The sequence below is a fragment of the Carcharodon carcharias genome, chromosome 10, assembly GCF_017639515.1.
Source record: "Carcharodon carcharias isolate sCarCar2 chromosome 10, sCarCar2.pri, whole genome shotgun sequence".
NCBI lineage: Eukaryota > Metazoa > Chordata > Chondrichthyes > Lamniformes > Lamnidae > Carcharodon > Carcharodon carcharias.
Genome location: NC_054476.1, coordinates 13,210,922 through 13,229,773, shown reverse-complemented (window position 1 = coordinate 13,229,773; position 18,852 = coordinate 13,210,922). Strand labels below are relative to the sequence as shown.

Sequence of the window (18,852 nt, the reverse complement as noted above, 5' to 3'; positions counted from 1 at the left end):
CAGTGACTGAACTATTTGGGAAATAGCAGAGTGACAATAATGAGATTTCTTTAGTTGACAAAATAGTATTAAGTAGCCAAAGAGAGATCTATAAACTTGCATATCTGTCGTACTATTCCTGAACACCTTCAAGCTACGCATATAAAAAAAAAACAAAGGATTACATAGCCTATAAAGAACTGAACTCAAGGGGGTTGAAATGGCAGGAAAAGGAAGCAAGCTGTCAGATGCTGTGGCAATTAAGGCTATGACTCATATTTGGTCCCCCAGCATGAGTTTAATCCTCATATTTTTAAAAAAACTAGTGATTTACTGAGGTGACATAACTGTTCACTCTATGATAATCACATCATGATTTTTCCCATCGTTAAAATTTAAACTTGTGATTAGTTTAGTTAATGGCAATGTGTAAGCAAAAGCAATTAAATTCATCTTAATATGAATATTTTTCTTTCAGAAACAAAGGATTTGTGATACCTCTGGACACCAGCAGCATCTGATTTTGCTGCTGTTACTTAACCCTCCACCCAACAAAAGCACTTCTACTTAGTACTGGAATATTGTCATTTACAGAGCTGGCAGAGATTGCATTCTGAAGCAATCAATGGAAATACTCATGTATACAGCAATTCATTTGCAATGTAAAACTCAACAACTCTTGAAGAACTAAGGAAATGTAATCAAATTGGTATAAGCAGCTTTCAAACAGATTTTTATAGGATGCAAATTTTAATGCAACACTACAACAGACTTGCAATTATTTGAACCACCTGGGAGATGAGAATGTGTGGACAATTAAGAGGATGCTTTACACTTAGCACACAGTAAATGAAGTAAATTTTGATTCTGGGAGAAGTACGGTCTGCAGCAGCTTTTTGTCACAAACACAATGCATCATCAAACATTAAGCTTAAATTTCATTAGATAAATTCTGTTGATTTATACTTCTTCAAAAAGATTCCTAATGAATGGGTTCATTTAAGAGCGTTCCATCTATTTCAATTTTAAGAAATAACGGGCAATTTACATTGCAATAAATCATTATCCCCGATTAAAACAAACATATTATATAATAACCTGGTTGCAACTGCATGCTAACTTCAGGATGGAAAATCTAATTTGTTGGCTTCTATTCTCAATTCTAAAATAAAACTCTGACATCAGAGGCAAAATGCACAGGATTAGTACCTGCAAGTGTACTGTACAAATAGGTCCCACTGGGACTTTTAAGATTAGTATTTTTCCTTCCAGACACTGGCTGGAATTAATGAGAATACCTGCAACTATACTGGCGAGCTGCTGAGTGCAAGTGATGGGATAGATGCTGCGTGCCTGTGCGATTGCTGCAGCTATTTTCTTTGCATGCCTTTCCTCTCCGTAGATCCTTAGGATGGACGCAAGTGACTGTTGATCTAAGGCATTCACCACGTCAGCTGCAGTGGGCATGTCGGTGTACCTACGCACAAGAGGAGCCAATTAATTTGTTTGACGTCATTTTCATTGACAGAGGTGAAGCTTCACAGCACTGAGAGAGACAGGGCTGAAATGCATACAGCATACAAGTATGTCTGAGGTTCTTTTTGGTAACAGATGGTTAAGGAGAAAAAGAAACAAGAAAGATATTTCACAGCCCATCTTCAGTCTTCGGAAGAGAACCCAATTAAACCTATTTTTGTTGAAGTCACCAATTACTAATTGGAATTCAAATTCTGACCCAACACCAAATAGGTATGAAACCCAATAAATGGCAGAAATTTGGTTTATTGTTCTTTTAACAAAAATACATTCTATACTTAGCTTGGAATCACCAAACCCTGGTTGAAAAGTCTGAAATGGGTTTGTGTGGAGTAGAGCTAACTTTATTGCCTGTTAACAAATTTAGAAGACAGTTAAGCCAATTATATGCATCAGATTTGAATAGAAATTTAACTGTCCTCAGAAGGAATAATTTAAATGAACAGAATGATTTTCATTTTGTTTTCACAAACAAGAGTTCACCACAACATATAAAATTAACTTGCGCTGAGGCTATAGTGTTTAACCTTCTGGCATTTAAATAGGCCACATCCATTCTTCCTAATTTAGGAAACTAATCTGATTAATGAATACCGCATTATCTTAAAGAAACAAGGGTTGAAATTCTTTAGCTGTTCATAAATTCGAGTTGAACTCCGGACAATAGTTGTGTGTTCAGTCCAACTTCCATCACTTTTCAACATCCAACTTATGCTAACCCTGATACAAACCACCAATAAGCCCAATTATGCAGATCCAGTCTAAATTAGATTGTAATATATTGTCCTCTTACATCTTTAATAGCTTGTTAATTTGTTGTCTTTAAAACAAGTGTATCATGGGTTAACATTTATTCCAAAAAAAATACGTAAAATTAAAAAAACATTGGAATATGTGATTTTTGTTCTCCCTGCCATGAATTACTTTAGAAGTAAACCATTAACTCTGACAAATGTTGCTGGTTACCCCAAATTTAAAATGGAATTGTATACAAGCAGCTCGATGCCATTTGAGGGTTAGGAGGCAGCATTGTGCCTACAAAACAGGCAGCAGAGTCCAATTTAGCCCTAACAAACACTGTGCAAGCCAGCTTGTGAAAAATGTCACCAAGATCCTCGATTCCAATATATCATAGGGCTGACTAATGATGACGATACTGGCAAAGATCTAACCCAAATACAGAGCTTGATATCTGACGGTCTGTCCAAGAATGAGTCAAAGGTGTCATTTATCATAACTGCCATTTTGTTAGGGTAGTCTTATGCTGCATAATGTTCAACTAGGTCCAGTTCAAACCACCACCCTCTCCAACAAGAAAGTGAATGTATCTTCCCTTTCAGGATCAAAGGAGCTGTGTACTGTTCACTTCTGGACATCATATTGGAGAAAGCGCACTGTAAAGCTGTCCTCTATTATGTCAAGATTCTCCTTCGAACCAAAAGTAATTTTGAAACAACTAATTTCAATTGGATTGGTATTTTGTCTATAATTGTGGAGAACTGCATGTACTTTCATGATATCTTTTACTCAAAATATGTGCCTTTCATTTTGAAACAATAGTCAACTACTGACACATGACCATCCAAAAATGTAAAGGATCTGAGTGCTATAAAACTGATGGCAGCGCAGATCTTTGTGGTCTTCCAATGTGCCATTGGTGAACTGCTTCCTACTCTAACCCACAAAACGTGTTCAGTTCAGTCCATCAATCTGAAATCACATGGGTGCATGGAACAGACCCATGAGTTGCTGAGGCTGTCGCAATGTTTTCAGGAACAGCAAGTCTAGTTTTTTTGAATGTGCAGGGACAATTTAAAGAGCTATTATTTACAATGTTAATTGCTTTTGCATTAATGTGGGCTTGCTGGTTCCAAACACAGAGATCCAAACTTCTGTAACATTAAGGATGTTCAACTGAGCATCATCGCTGAAAGCATAAAGAGAAGGTTAGAAGATTTTACTTCACGCAAAAAGCTACTAAAGTGTGGAATATGTTATCACAAGTGGGATATTAAAACTGATTTAATCACATTTTAAGGGGATTTGATAAACACAAAGAAAAATATTCAAGGACATGGAGAAGAGCAGGAAAATGGGACTTCAAGAATTCTGTTCCATTGTGGAGTTTTCAGTGGCACAGTCATGATTAGCTGAAGGGGCCTCCTGTGCTTGAATTTCTATGATGATGTGAAAATGTTAGTTCTTTCATAATTAACAAAGCAAAATCATATTTCCTTTATACAATACCCCCATTAGCTCTAACCGCACAGAAACCCTGAACTGCACAGATTAGTTGTGTGAAAAATAATTTAGCAAGGCTTAGCTCCAGAACGAATTGAAATATTTTAAAATTTAGCTGAGGAAAATTTATTCTGATAAATTTAAGCTAATCTAAATTCAATTACAGGCATATTTATGAACAAAACATTCTGAAATTAAAATGCATGAAGCTCAAATTTGGTAAACAATTTTCAAAACCAGTAATACGATAACAATCCTTAGTATTCTTAAGAAAATATATTTGACAAGTGTGTTATTGTGATGTTACAGCTTGAGCCAACAGTCCTTACCTCGAAACACATATTAAACATTGTCCTCACTGCTAAGAAACTGAATTAGGGAAATAGCATTACTTTCTATTTGTAGTAGGCCAGAAAATAGATAGTTTTAAGCTCTTAATACCAACACTCTCATTTGCTTTCAAGTCTGGCAGGTATTTTATAATATAGCACCATGTTTGCCATAATCACTATCCACAGAAGTGGGATTAACTGGATTAATCCTGTCAGTTCTTATGATATGAATGAAGACACCTTTGTCATGAGAATAATTGTGGTTTCTGTACCAACCTGTCTCCATCCATTCTCATGTCCAGAGGGCCATCTTTGCTTAATGCAAAACCTCGCAATGGTATATCTAACTGCATAGAGGAGCAGCCTGCATCTATGAGGATGCCATCAAAGGTATCTCTTTCTACTCCTGATGCCATTAGTAAGGCCTCCAGTTGGCTGAATCTTCCAAGAAGAGGTCGAAACCGGCCACTGAAAGAAAAAAGTTACAAAGGGAAAAATTATTCTTTGCAAAATAATTAAGAATAATTACACTTATAAACCCTACATTTTCTTTTGGTCCACTGCTGACAGGTCCAAAAACTCGTCACCATATTTAAGAGCTGCCAACTCAAGCTACTGAGAAACCTGTACAGTTATCATTCCTGTTTGCCTGATATGGAACGTATATTTTTCTCCAGTAGCGTCATAGCTCATTTACCTAACTCACAGATCTGACACATGGAGCCCTCTAAGAAGAGGCTTCTGGATCTACATGTGTGCAACTGAATAATTGTTGGACCTTAATCAGCTAAGAATGGGAAGTTTATCAGGATATTGTTAGGCATTACTTTATTTGTCTAACTATAACTATCTGTGATGCCATTGGCTAGCTGGTTTATCTGGAATAATCTTGTCACCCCCGACAACCCCACCATCCCCCACCCATCTCCAGATGCAATTATTGGTATTGTCTTTGAGTGCTGCAGAGCTACCATCAGGAATCAGATTACAGAAGCACAAAGGGTTAGCTTCTATTGCCAAGCACATCATCTTCGAGCCATCTGACTTAGCTCCCCCAAAGGAGATAGCCACTCGTTAGCAGAAACTGACAAGAACAGATTCGAACCCTCACTAGGTAAATGGAAGGTAGCATTAACATTTTGACTAAATCACTAATTAAAAATGTTGTATGATGTGTGGACATCATTGCATAAGTTCCACTCCAGGATATGAGCACAAAAATCAAGGCTGGCGTTCTAGTGCAGCATTGAGGGATGTGATATTAAACCAAGTCTCAAGTGGATGCAAAAGATTCCATAATACGATCTAAAGAGCAGGGTCCTGCATCATGGACAATATTTATCTCTCAATCAACATCACAAAAACAGATTATCTGGTCATAATTGTTGTAGGGCATTGGTTACAGCTTGGTTGATCTGAGAAGTCTTCGTAATCAAAGACTGTAAGCCTTTATTGACTCCTAGAACTATTTACAAACATGCAGTAAAGGGTACAAACTAGCTGGTTTACATGTTTGCTAATACAGGTGGCTCTGTCCAACACTAGACTGACCCTGGGTGTGGGCCATGTGCTCTCTTACATCATTGTGTGGGCGGTACTGTAATCAGTCCTACATTAACTCTCTATGTGCCAGACCCATATACTATACCTCCCCCAAGTCTTTATCCAATGTATTTTGTTGCTATAGTTTACCTTATGTCTTACATTGTTATTACTATCATACATTTACACTGTCATTACTACATCATCATTCCCCATCTCCCTCCATATGTCCTTGAAATCAAAGGTTCAGGTGGTCTGGAGGCCTTATAACCCTTCCATATCTCGTTTTCACTAGTCGGAGGAGTGGTAGGCTCTGTCACTGCTAGTTTTCCTTGTTGGTTTGGTGGTTGCTCTTGCATCTGGGTACGTTTCCATTCTTATCTTCCCTTCCTTCGTGTTGAACTATAGTTGGTTGGTTCGGCTGTTGCGCTAGTCTGTGGTTGCTACCCTAACTCATTTCTTGTGGGATGGACAAGCATAGTACTTGTCTTTTTGTTTTTTCTTTTGTTTCTTCTGTTGTCATGTGGCGATGTCCTCTGTGAATAGAATGAGGTTTAGCGGTACGCTCACCTCTGCATTTTGCTCTCTGCAGTGGATGGCTGCTACCAGGTTCCAGCATCTTTTGGGGCTTTGGCATTCTGGCTGGGAACCATAGCTTAGGTGGCTGCAATGTCGACCTGCTGTACTGTCATCGGAGCCGGAGGTTGAGGATCATTGGACTGCTGCTCGCTCTCTTTTACATCCTACAATGGAGGCTGGGTAGTTAGCTGGTCTGACCATTATAGGTTTTCCGGCACCTGAGTGAGAATGGACAAGACTGCTCCGTAAAGAGAGGGGACAGTTCAGAGCTGAGGTCCCAGTCAGGATACTCTTCTTTGTTTGAGTACTCAGGAACTTGCAGTATCCAGATGCAAGAGCAACCACCAAACCAACAGTGGTTGTCTTGACATCTTCTGCCATTTTGAGGAGATCCAAAGCTACAATCTCTGCTCAAGAGTGAGAAAGGCTGGTTACGGATGACGTACATCAGCTCTAAGATTTGTTTGCCACCATACCTCAATGGTTCCAGAATCATGTCTATGACTGGAAGTCGGATTCTTCTGGACCCATAGTGTGGTGTGTCTGTTGTTCAAAGCCAGAGGTCTTTTAGCCACATTTCTTTGTCCAACAGGATTGTTACGCTTGCTGCTGTGTCTAATTTAAAGTTTGTTAAATGGCCATTGACTGAAATGTCCTTATTTCAAAATGAGAAACCAAGATCTTTGACCTCACCCAAGAAGCATGGCTCTGTCCCCTCCGGGCTTGCAGTCTCAACCTTGTGGATGATCTCTGGGTCTTCTGTGCATTTCAGAGTTTTTATCTTGCACAATTTGCTATAGTGTCCAATCCTGTTGCACTGAAAGCATTGGGCTGAAATTGCAGGACATTGATCTAGTCTGTGGGGGGAGCTTCGCTCCATGGCGTCGACATGGTTGCTCTGCAGGCTGGTCCGGGTATTGTTTTCCCTTGTCTGGAGTGTTCCTATGTCTTTGTTGTTTAACCAGCTGAACTGTGGGTTAGCCCCTGAACTGTCATTTATTTTCTCTCCTTAGAGTGGACCTGTGCTGCTCACAGAGTTCTGACTGCCTAACTATCTGGATGCCTTTTCCAGGGTTAAATCTTCCTTTGCTTGCATGAGGTCAGACAATGCATTGTCCACTATTCCTGCCACTATTCTGTCTCAGATGAGTTTAGATTTTAAGTCTCTGTATTCACAATATTTTGCCATCCTGTAGAGATCTTTGATGAATAAATTAACAGGTTCTCCTGCCTGCTGGACTCACTTGATAATTTAGGCCTTTCAAATATTTTATTGCTTCTTAGATTAAAATAAATGTCAAAAAGACTTTAGGACTGCTTCAAATTTAGCAGATCATTCATTGATTCTCTGTCTTGGAATAATGTCAGCCATAATCGGGCCTACCGGGTAAAGCAGTGTGTTAACCTGCTTTGCTTCTTGAGTTTTTGTCTAAACCTGAAGTGATGCTGTTTGTTAGGAATCTTTTCCTCCAAAGTCCCCAGTTATGTGATTAAGTTGGGGCTTGGAAGTGTGGAATTCTGATCCATGGTTACATTTTTAAAAAGTGTTCTGCTTTAAGAGCTTTCTGAATTTGAAGAAGGGGTTGCCATTTACTTGGAGACAAAGGGATTTCCCGTGCTTGTCGGTTTTGGCAGGCTCTACTGCAATAGTGATCATGCTCATCTTGACAAAGATTTTCAGCAATGGCTGCCTAGATCGACTGCAGAGTTCTCTTGCTTGGCTTTTTACTCCAAAGTCACAAATTTATCAAATCCTTCCTTTTGCTTTCTCTTAAGTTGAACTTAGAAGTCGCAATTCTCCTAGATTATTTAGTTAATTATTTTTTCTGTTTCAGAGTGAGTTTGGACGCCACGTCTTCAAGCGCCGTCTCAGGATTGGGTTTTGCTGACGTGTTTTGCAAACTGCACTTCTGGCTGAATTATTTAAAGGTTTCTCGGGACTTGCTGTAGCCTGGAGTTTTAGGATTAGAAGGTGGACTTCCAAAGGAGATTCAATGAAGTTTTCTGCTTTAGTAAGGAATTTTCAGTTTCTGCCTCCAGCTTCTAAGACTTTCTTTGGAGCTTTCTCTTGGCAATTTTTCCTCGGCGCCGCTGCTTCTTAAGCTCCTTTTCAGGTCAGGTTGCTTTGCTCAATTTTTTTCAGACTACCAGCATTTCAATTTTTCTCTGCATTTTCTGCAAGGTCTTGGGTTTTTCCACAATCTGCCACCATGTTGTAGGGTGTTGATTACAGCTCAGTAGGTCTGAAGAAGTCTTCCTAGTCATAGGTAGGTTAGCTGTAAGTCTTTATTAACTCTTAGAACTGTTTACAATTATACAGTAAAGGGTACAAGCCAGGAGCTGACTCCATGACTTGTGCACATGACTGTCCGCACCAGACTGACCCTGGGTGTGGGTGATATGCTCTCTTACATCACTGTGTGGGGGGTAGTATACTCAGTCCAACATTAACCCTGTATGTTCATATTAGGCTGGGATTTTCCAGCCTCGTTGGGGTCGGGTGTCAGGGCGTGGGGGGGCGGGGGGGAAGAATATGGTGAGAAGGCCAATAATCACTTTTATGCCGTCATGAAACCAGATGGCAATCGTCCACTCCACCCATCAACGGCAGGCTGCGCTTCCCGACGGCGCATATTGGGGACGCCATTTCAATACATTTGCATTTAATTATAAGTCCTGCTCACCAGAATCATCCCCCCACGTCAAATTTACCATTCACGGCGGTGTGGCTTCAGGATGACTGCCTTTACAAGGCACGCACCCGGCGACCGGGAATTCGAGGGGAACTCGGAGGTGAGTGCACACAACCTTGTGCAACGCTCGCGAGCATCGCCCATGGGACATCAACGAAGGGGCTCTGTGCATTCCTGGGGGTCGCAGAGGAAAGTTGCTTTTTCCTGGCTGGCTTTCAGTGCGGTGGTGGGGCAAGGGCTCCAGTGCGGGTCAGGACGTGGTGGGGGGAGTTGGGGGCAAGGCAGAACAGACTGAAGGAAATACTCAAGCACATGCCAGGGGTGCAGGGGCTGGTTGGTGGGGGGGGAGGGGGGGCTGTTGAGGACAGTGGCCAAGCACTTGGAAAAGCCTGTCAAAAATCAGATTTCTTGAGCAGCGGAGACCATTCAGCCGCAGCTCCAGTGACACGCTTGCAGTTGGGCCTCTGAAGCTTTTCTCCCCATTCAAGCAACAAATGCTCAATAACTTTTCACCCCTTGGGCGCAGGCTGCAAATTAACGTGGGTTTTAAGGAGCAGCAGAGCAAATGGCCGACAGGGCAAGTTGTAAAATCCCCTTGTGAAAGGTGGCCAAGGCACAGTCACTGGTGGAGGTGCTCACATCCCCTTGCAATGTCTTTATTAAGGTCTGGACCAGTATCCATCATGGTTCAAGCTAACACTGTAGCCTTGCAATGCGGGTTAGGAGAATGCCTGCGCCCGAGCTGATAGCGCAACTTGCAGTCCAATGGCCGAAGCTGTCGCCAATCGGTCAAGTGGGGTAAGGTGGAGGTGGGTGGGGTTTCAGACAGCCAATAAGCACATCACACACTTGGCCATCCAAGTTGTTTGCCAGTACTATCCTGCACGCAAGTAGGGGCTTTTAGAACTAACCAAGAGAGGTTCTTAGTACACCTCTGCTAACCCACTCCTCTCACTCTTTGATCTTGCAGGAGGAGAACAGCAGGATCATGGAGCCTGGTGATATAGCTGTCTGCCTCATGGCTTACAAAGGTCAGAAAAGAAGAAGAGAGCAGCGGAAGCACCTGGCTCGGCAAAGGGAGGTGCACATTCATCAAGATGAAGGGGTGGCAGGGCCTGCTGCACATGCACCTGAAGATCCACAGTGAGCCATCGCTCGTAGGTGCCTTGCTACACCCTGGGTCTATAGATGGCACCTGTCATTCTTGCAGATGAGCGAGAACCAGTGTTTCCAAAGAGTGCGCATTGTCTAGGCAATTGGTGGGTCACATATGCCACCTGCTGCAGGATTTGGTGCCATGGGGACATGGAGGGCATCTACTGCCAGCGGCCATGAAAGTGACTGGGGCGCTCAGTTTTACACCAGTGGCTCCTCTCAGGTTTCCACAGGTAACCTGTGTGGGATCACACAAGCCTCCATGCACAAGGGTACCCAGGAGATCACGGATGCACAGGAATTTGTGCATTTCACCTGGGATCAGGAAAGTCAGGAATCAAGAGCGCTGGGATTTGTGCAGATTTCTGATTTCCACAGGTGCAGGATGCCATCGACTGCACTCACATGGCACTTAGATCTCCATGCCAACAAGCAGTCAAGTACATCAACTGCAAGGGCTTCCACTCACTCAATGTTCAGCTGGTGTGCGACCACCAAACACATCTTACAGGTCTGCACACAATCCCTAGGCAGCATTCACGACTTCTACATCCTTAGTAGGTCTCAGGTCCTTGACATCTTCCAGGGTCCAGAGAGACTGCAAGGTTGGCTCCTCAGGGACAAGGGCTACCCACAGAGGACATGGCTGATGACGCCCATGTGGCAGCCTCAGACTGCAGCACAGCGACGGTATAACGAGGTTCATTCAGCAACCTGGACTTTGGTAGAGCAAACAGTAGCATTTTCAAAATGAGGTTCTGGTGCTTCGACAGGTCCTGTGGAGCACTGCAATACAGGCCCCCTAGGGTGTCGCGTATCATTACCGCTTGCTGCATGCTCCACAACCTGCAGCTGCAATGGGGGGAGGACCAGGCTGAGCAGAAGCTGCACATATCTTCCGATGAAGAGGACATTGAAGGAGATGATGATGATGAGGTCCTCAAAGGCGAAGATGCTGGCGAAGAGGCCATTGCACTGGCCAGATGAGGCAGGTGTGCTCGGGAGGCCCTCACTGCCGCAAGGTTCATGGAGGCTAATGATGAGATGCAGTGAGGACAGTCCTGACATCCTCACCTTGCACCTGTGAATGTTTGACTCCTGTGTGGCTGATGGCAGCGCACATACCCTCAGTGCTCAGGCTCATGTCATGGACACGCAGCGGAGGTTTTAATAGTCACTAGATTTCAGGGGGACAATGGCGACATGCAGTGTAGACACTCTATAGATCTTCACATTGCCTCTGTGAATGTCTGACGCCTGTCTGGCTGAGGGCAGCTCGCTTCTGCTCTGTGATCAGGTTCATGTCATGCAGACATAGCCGTAAAACTTTAAATGCACCTGATCCTTTGTCAGCCTTCAGCACCTGAGCCCTTCAGGAGCACAGCGTCACTGGTCACAGATACTGAAGAGATGGGGGCACAACCCCACAGATAGAATGATGGAACTCTGTGATGCCTGCCCACGACATTCTGGCACAATAACAAGGATCATTGAGGTGCAGGCATCACTAATGTGTCCAGTGAGTGCGAAGCCGGACCATCACTTTGATCTGAAGGTTACATACTGCACGGGGAAGAGGCCTTGGACTGAGACTCCTGCCTTTATCTTGTGCAGGAACCAAGGTTACATATCTGAGTGACATGAACACTGCTCATCGTAACAAGGAGCCTTAGGCATGGAGACATTATTGGGAGTTTATTTACAATAGTGAACATTAAATACAAGTGGTTAACACCTGTGCCCAGGCTGTGCAACCATATCTTCTTAACCTTCCTAACCCTGCTGCAATGTCTTGGTGGTCCCCTACCATCCACAGTGGAAGTGGAGGCAGCCTGCTGACTGCCACGCCCTGTCTGTGATGACCATGGCGGTTTACCTTTCTCGAGGGCTCAGGTCTGAAGGGCCCCGGCTTATTTTCGGGATCCTGCTGTGTGACAGTGGCACCCTCCTTGGCCTGTGGAGCTGGAGCTGTTGCGGTCACAGGAAGAGGGGGTTTGGATGGGCCGGACCCTTCACTGGGTGGATGGCCCTGGGGCAGGCACCTGCTGATCCTCCTCCCTATGGGTGCACAAGGGCCCCTGGCCGACTTCTTGAGGAGAAGGGGAAGCTGGACTGAGATAAAGCTGCCCTGCACCCCTCTCACATTGACTCGGTTGGGGGCCAACAATGGCGTCAGCGATGGAGTTCAGCCCGTGCAGCAGTGCAGGGTCAATGTCCTGGACCAAGGTCTCCATGGCGGCTAGCATCCTGCCAGTGTTGACCTCGATGCGTTGGTGTGCCGCTTTATCATCTCAGACAGGAGGTGGAAAGACTCCTCCATCATGCCTTGCAATCTGAGGAGCGCAGCGGACATCCCTTCCTGATGTTCCCAAGTTTGCCTTTGCAGCTCCAACAACTGAGGCGTGACCGAGTCCAGAGGCTTCTCATCTGGCTCGAACTCAGCAGATTTCTGGACTCCAGCAGTCCACCGATTGCCAGAAAACCGAGGAAGTCCCTGCCGCCTGCGGTGTGCTCACCAGGCCCCGAGGCTACTCTAGAACCAGGTCCCACTGAGGTGTGTGTCTCTGTGCTGGTGAAGGGTGTGGTTGAGGGCTGTGATGGGTCTTCAATTAGAGTGTCATTAGAATTTTCCACCGAGGTGTCTTCGGGGTTTGAGTCGAGGACCCGCCCAGATGCTTCCCAGAGAGACAATTAGTGCACGGCAGGGGACTGTGAAACAGTGGAACTCCCTCACAACATGGTTGTCAGATGGATGTTGCTCTACTGGATCCTCACTTGGTTGAGCACCATTGATCTCACCATCAGCATAGGAACAGTCCAGATCATCAGTGGCCAGCTGGATGACTCCATTTTTGAAGTCTGTGAGGACCTTGATGTCAGGCATTCCTCCACCAGTCCACCACTCTTCCTTTCGTTGTGTGCCAGCTCGTCCTGCATAAAGACAGATGGTCAGAGTGTAAGCAGGACGCCTGCCGGGCCAGGTTAGAAGGATGCCTGGCATGTGTGAGTGGCGAGTGGTGCCATAGATGGGATGAGGCCACAATCCACAGGGTGGATGAAGGTGTGTGTGAGAGATTGAATGGTGATGTCCCTTGAACTGGCAGTGAGTAAGATCCCTGTGGATGTGTGATGGGTTTATGAGTGCGTGAGTTGAGAGTAATGAGTGATGGCACTGGGTGGCTGTCCTCTTTTGCAGGGTGTTGGCACTGACCATCGCTGTCATGCAGGATTGGTGACCTTGCTTGCTGGTCTTTGCCCACAGCGAGGGTAGAGGATTTCACGTCGGTCCTCCACTGCGGCCATTAGGTGCCCGAGGGAGACGTTGCCAAATTTAAGGGCAGCATGTTTCCTCCCTTTGGCAGTCATCACTTTGCAGCAGCTTCCAATACCTTAGAGAGAGCTGGCTCTGTGCAGGGATGCCCTTTAAATGTGGCGCTCAGATTATTGAAGGCTTGAGGTGACAGTGGGGCGGGTGAATCAGAGGCCACTCCCCCAGCGATGCGGCATGTTTCCCAGGAATGCATTATTAACGAGGTGGGGCATGCTGGGAATGGGACGGTACGATGTGAGAAACCGCCCTTGCGGCTGGTGGGTAAAACGTCCTTTATCCCGCACTTTTTGCAAACCTGGGACGGTTCCACCCTTATACTACAATTATGACGTGGCTGTTTGTGGGAGCTTGCTGCGTGCAAACTGGTCTCATGCATTTGCTACATCACAACAGTGACAACACTTCGAAAATTAATTCCATGGCTGTAAGACACTTTGGGATGTCATGAGGTTCTGAAATGCACTATTTAATTGCAAGTCCACTTTTCCACTTTGCCACAGTATTCCTTTCACTGATTAGACTGTAGAAATGTGAGTCATTCACAAAGAATTTTGTCCAGTGAGATCCCAGAATGCGACTCTTTCAACTAATCTGATACCAGAGCTATCTCCATATTACCGTTTCTGATGGCTAGTTCAGTCACAATAATGGGACAATCTATCAGAAAAACATCTGCAGCAAACTGCCACCATTTTCTATTATGCACCCCTAGAAAAAAAGTACAAAGCAGAACAAATAATTTGTGAGAAAAAACACAAACTTATGCAGAAGTATCCTCATCCCAGCTTCCAACTAGCCGGCTACAGGTATTAGCAGAAGTATACGCATTCTATTGTTAGGAAATAGAGATAGTTTAAGTAAGTTATACTGGTATTTGTAGGTGTTGGGAACGAGTTTTAGCTTTAAGATTTAAGTTTGATTTGTATTTTTGTGTTAAGAAAGGTCAAATTTGAGTTTTAATTTCACTTTAAAAAGGTGCCTGCTTTTCGAATGGTGTTTTACGACTGTTACAGCTAAGGAAAACACACAAGAGTAGAAGAATTGGGCTGTTGCCTAACAACAATGGTCCAGAAAGGCAGATCCTTCCCACACAATACACAGAAAAGCTAGAGACAGCAGTTTGTTTCGGAAGCTTTTGGAGTTGGTTTTGAAAAGTATCTGCCAGAGAGGCAGCCTAGAAGGGGACAGATAGCCAGTTCCAAGCTAAGGAAAAGACCCCAAAAATCCAGGAGAATGCAACAGGGAAAAGTCCTAAGAAGACATTTTAGTCAAAGGAAGGATAGGAACCTGGAAAAAGTCCTGTTAAGTGAAGTTAAGAGTGAGAGGTGGAGAGGAAGGCTCCAAGCTTCAGGTTTGAAGAGAGAAAAGCTGCAGAAAGCAGAATTAAAGTGAGAACAGCTTGCAAAGGGCAAGAAGGTCCAAAGAGATGGCTGAGGGTCTGTAACTCTTTGCTATGGGCATGTGAAGCAAAGATACTGTTGACAGCTGAGTTGGTGAAAAGAGTACATGGAAGACAGCTTGAATGTATGTGGCAGCCCAAGGAAGAGGAACATTGGAAGGAGAGTTCGTCATCCTGGAGGTGAACCCCTGTGGAAGGTGTCTGAGAGAAAGCGTCAGTTTAGGAGAAGATTCCAAGGCAAGGTCTTGGAGAGTGGAAATTGTAAACCCTCATGTGAAAGACGGAGTGCAGTGAGGCCGGTTGGCTCATAGTGTGACAAGCATCTGGGGGAGTTGATGAGAGATCCATAGCATCTGCTGGCGGTGACATCTGTCACTTGGTTTCAGAGTGTGGTATGTCTGACCACATTGGTACATGGACTGTGTACTTTATTGTGGACATTACAGTATACGATAGCTTTTGTAACTTGTGTTATCCTTACAAATCTGTATATGTTTGTAAAGGTAGATAGAGTTATGGGTGAAGGAGAATTGTAATATAGTTAGAATTTTCTTGTTTAATAAATGTTTTATTCTTTTGTTAAGAGTTCATCAGCTGGCTCCTGTGATTCTGTTCAGTAGTCCCTCTCCACATATCTAAACAAACAATTAAAAGTTAGGATCCAGTAAGCTGGGTTCCACTCTCAGATCAGGATTGCCCCAGGTAACCTCAGCTAGAGATCATAACATTATGAGCTGTACCTTCCGGTCGGTGAGAAAGGGGGGGAGGGGAGGGGTGGAGGGCACTCACCGATGTGTAAAATAATGCAGGGTGACGTCGGGCGTGCATCCTGACATCACCCCACATCATTTAGACTTTCAGTTCGGCGGGCATACAGCCGAATCAGCTGCGCGCCCACCGAACTGTCAAAGGCCTATTAAGGCCATTAAAAACGTAATTAAAGTGAATAAGGTTGGTGGGCAGGCCGGGAGCCCAGGTGGGCTTCTGAAAAAACATGAAACCTCATCCACTGGTGGGATGAGGTTTCATGAGGTTATTAATATTTGTATGAAATCTCTAAATAAAAGAAATTGACATGTCCCACCTCATGTTACAGTGGCACATGAGGGGACATGTCAGTAATTTTTTTTCTCATCTTTATTTAATGTTTCAAACCTGAGCCGATCTCCCTGAGGTAGCACTTTGCCTCAGGGAGATCTGTGTGCTCTGCTCTGGGATCTCCTGCACTCTTTGTACTACTCCATCACTCTCTGCCTGGCAGAATATCCATCTAGAGGGTCATCGATCCTGTCTCGATTTCAGCACGACAGACACTATCCATTTCCCAAGTCGGGATGCAAATCCGCTGAGTCCCACAGTATAATAATGTGCTTAATTCTGTAATTCTAAAACGTCATCAGGAAATATTGCTGTGACTCTCAAAAGGATAGTGTTAAACAATGGCCCAATTAACTATGGAATATCATTAATATTAATATAATTAATATTGTCAGCATTACAATGACAGACTCAGTTGGCAACTTAGGCCAGAAATTTGCACCCCCCCCCCCCCCACCACCAAGCCGGAGGTGGGTGCCAACCCAATCGGCGCCCCCTGTCAGGTCTCCGCCTCCATTTTACGTGGGCAGGACAATTAAGGCCTGCCCATCGTGACGCTAGCAGAAGCGCTATGCACTTCCTGTGCGGGGGGTGGGGCGGGGGGAGGGAGGGATTACCTGAGTGGTTCCCTGCGCTCTTTCGTGCATGCGTGCTAAAGAGGGCAGAGATCTCCCTGACGGTGTCACATGAGCTGGGACGTGTTAATGGAATTTTGGAAAAGATTTTACTGATTTTTTTAAAATACTTCATGAAACCTCATCCCACCCGTGGATGAGGTTCCATGAAATATGCGAGGGCAGCCTGGGCCAGCTGATTTATTTGTTTTAATTAGATTTTAATGGGCCTTAATAGGTCTTTGACAGTTCGGTGGGTGCGCAGCCGAGTTGGCTATGCACCCAAAGAATTGACAATCTAAATGACGCACGATAGCGTCAGGGCACAAGTCATTTTACGGGGTGGTGAGTGGGCCACGCCCCCCTGCTCGCCAAAGGGAAAATGCTGCCCTGAGAAAATTGAACAGTCTTTGATAGTAGCCAAGTAATAGGCCTACCGAAAACTTAGCAACAGGTGTCAGCTCTGGCTCATTGCTGCCACAGGCTGTGGTTCAAGTCCCAGTCCAGACATTTGAGCACGTGATCTAGGCTGATAGCTCAGCTCAGTGCTCAGAGGGCTTCACTTTTGGGAGGTGCCACCTTTCACATGAGATCACTTGATAAGCCATATGGAACTATTTATAGAGCAGGGAAACTCTCCCTGGTTTCCTGGCCAATAGTCAGCCCTCAACAAACAGACAATATGGCCATTATCATGGAAACTTGCTGCCTGCAAATTGGCAACTATATTTTACAACATTGCAATGGTGTTTTTATTATCTTTTCACAGGATGTGGGCGTTGCTGGCTAGGCCAGCACTTATTTCTCATCCCTAAATGCCCTTGAGAAGGTGGTGTTGAGCCACCTTCTTGGACTGCTGCAGTCCATATGGTGTAGGTACATCCACAGTGCTGTTAGGGATGGTGTTCCAGGATTTTGCCCTGGCTACAGTGAAGGCATGGCAATACAGTTCCAAGCCAGGATGGTATGTGACTAGGAGGGGAACCTCTGCTGCCCTTGTCCTTCTAGGTGGTAGAGGTTGTAGGTTTGGACGGTGCTGTTGAAAGAGCCTTGGTGAGCTGCTGCAGTGCATCTTGTAGAAGGCACACAGTGCAGTCACTGTGTGCCGGTGGTGCAGGGGGTGAATTTTATTGTGGTGGATGGAATACTACTCAAGCGGACTGCTTTGTCATGGATAGTCTTGGAGCTGTACTCATCCAGGCAAGCGGAGAGTATTCCATCACACACCTGACTTGTGCCTTGTAGGTGGCAGACAGGATTTGGGGAGTCAGGAGGTGAGTTATTCACCGCAATACTCCCAGTCTCTGACCTGCTCTTGTAGCCACGGTATTTATACAAACTTCAAACGTACTTCATTGGTTGTAAAGTGATTTCGGCCATTCTGTGGTTCTGAAAAGCAAGTTGTTTCTTTTTTAATTTCAGTATATTATAGGTGTTCCAAGGGAAATTTACTTTAATCCACATATTAGAATTCTGGAACAAACAAAATAGGAACAAACTCCCTAAACGAGAGAGGCCCAAAAATACAAAATGCAAAACTCTGTTAAAGTGACTTCCAAGGCGCACAGTATTACAACTGATCTAGGGAGACAAAAATAGAGAAGCATTGTATTTTAGAGTTTAAAAATATGTTCAGGCAAAATAAGGCATTTTAGTGAATGTTAAAGGGCGGTTTGTTCTAGTAAGACCTCTTTCTGTCATTTACCACCATTTTCATACTGTAGCGATTTATAGATGCCATAAGCTTGTGCTATTCATTTTATTTTTAGCATAAATCAAAGCACATTTACAAATGTATCTGATAAATCCTGCTCTCAGAGACAGGCACTTTCTTCTAAAAAAGAACTCTCATGATAATTTATTGATGCATCTTGATGACTGTAAATTAAATCAGTTCTTGTGATGTCAATTAAGTCCCAGTGGGCAGGATTTCACAGCTTCAGATGAACATTTCAGATCTACTACAATTAAAATCCAGGGAAAAAGATGGAGATATGCAAAAGAATTGCTTTGTAAATTACTGGAAAATATATTCTGCATTATTTCTTTCAACCTCGGTTTCCCAAAGTAACTTCTTGTTACCTTTCAGTCCTGTTCATCAATTATGGTCAAATATTAGATGTTATGTCTATTTGCAATTTTCTTCAAAATTAAATACAAATATTAAAACAGAGAAACAGGTCTTTGTCAATCTACAGAAAATATTACACAGTAATACACAGTATTCCCACTCTAATTAGTTATTGCCAATCAAACTAAAATTCTTTACTTCCCTTACTTTTACTCCCCCATAAATTTAAGCTTTTCATATACATGTTTGGTGTCAGCTAATTAGAACTCCCTAATTATCTAG

The 18,852-nt window shown here is 44.1% G+C and overlaps 1 protein-coding gene across 2 annotated transcripts in view; it reads right to left on the bottom strand.

The window, feature by feature from the left end:
• The window catches only part of mettl15 (methyltransferase like 15), a 145,252-nt gene that overhangs the window by 17,119 nt on the left and 109,281 nt on the right, over positions 1 to 18,852 (bottom strand). For both annotated transcript variants that reach the window (XM_041197612.1, XM_041197613.1), the window contains exons 3-4: positions 4,365 to 4,556; positions 1,278 to 1,456 (exon numbers count right to left, since the gene is read on the bottom strand). In XM_041197612.1, the coding sequence (XP_041053546.1) occupies positions 1,278 to 1,456; positions 4,365 to 4,556 (371 nt within the window). The remainder of the gene's footprint in view (positions 1 to 1,277; positions 1,457 to 4,364; positions 4,557 to 18,852) is intronic.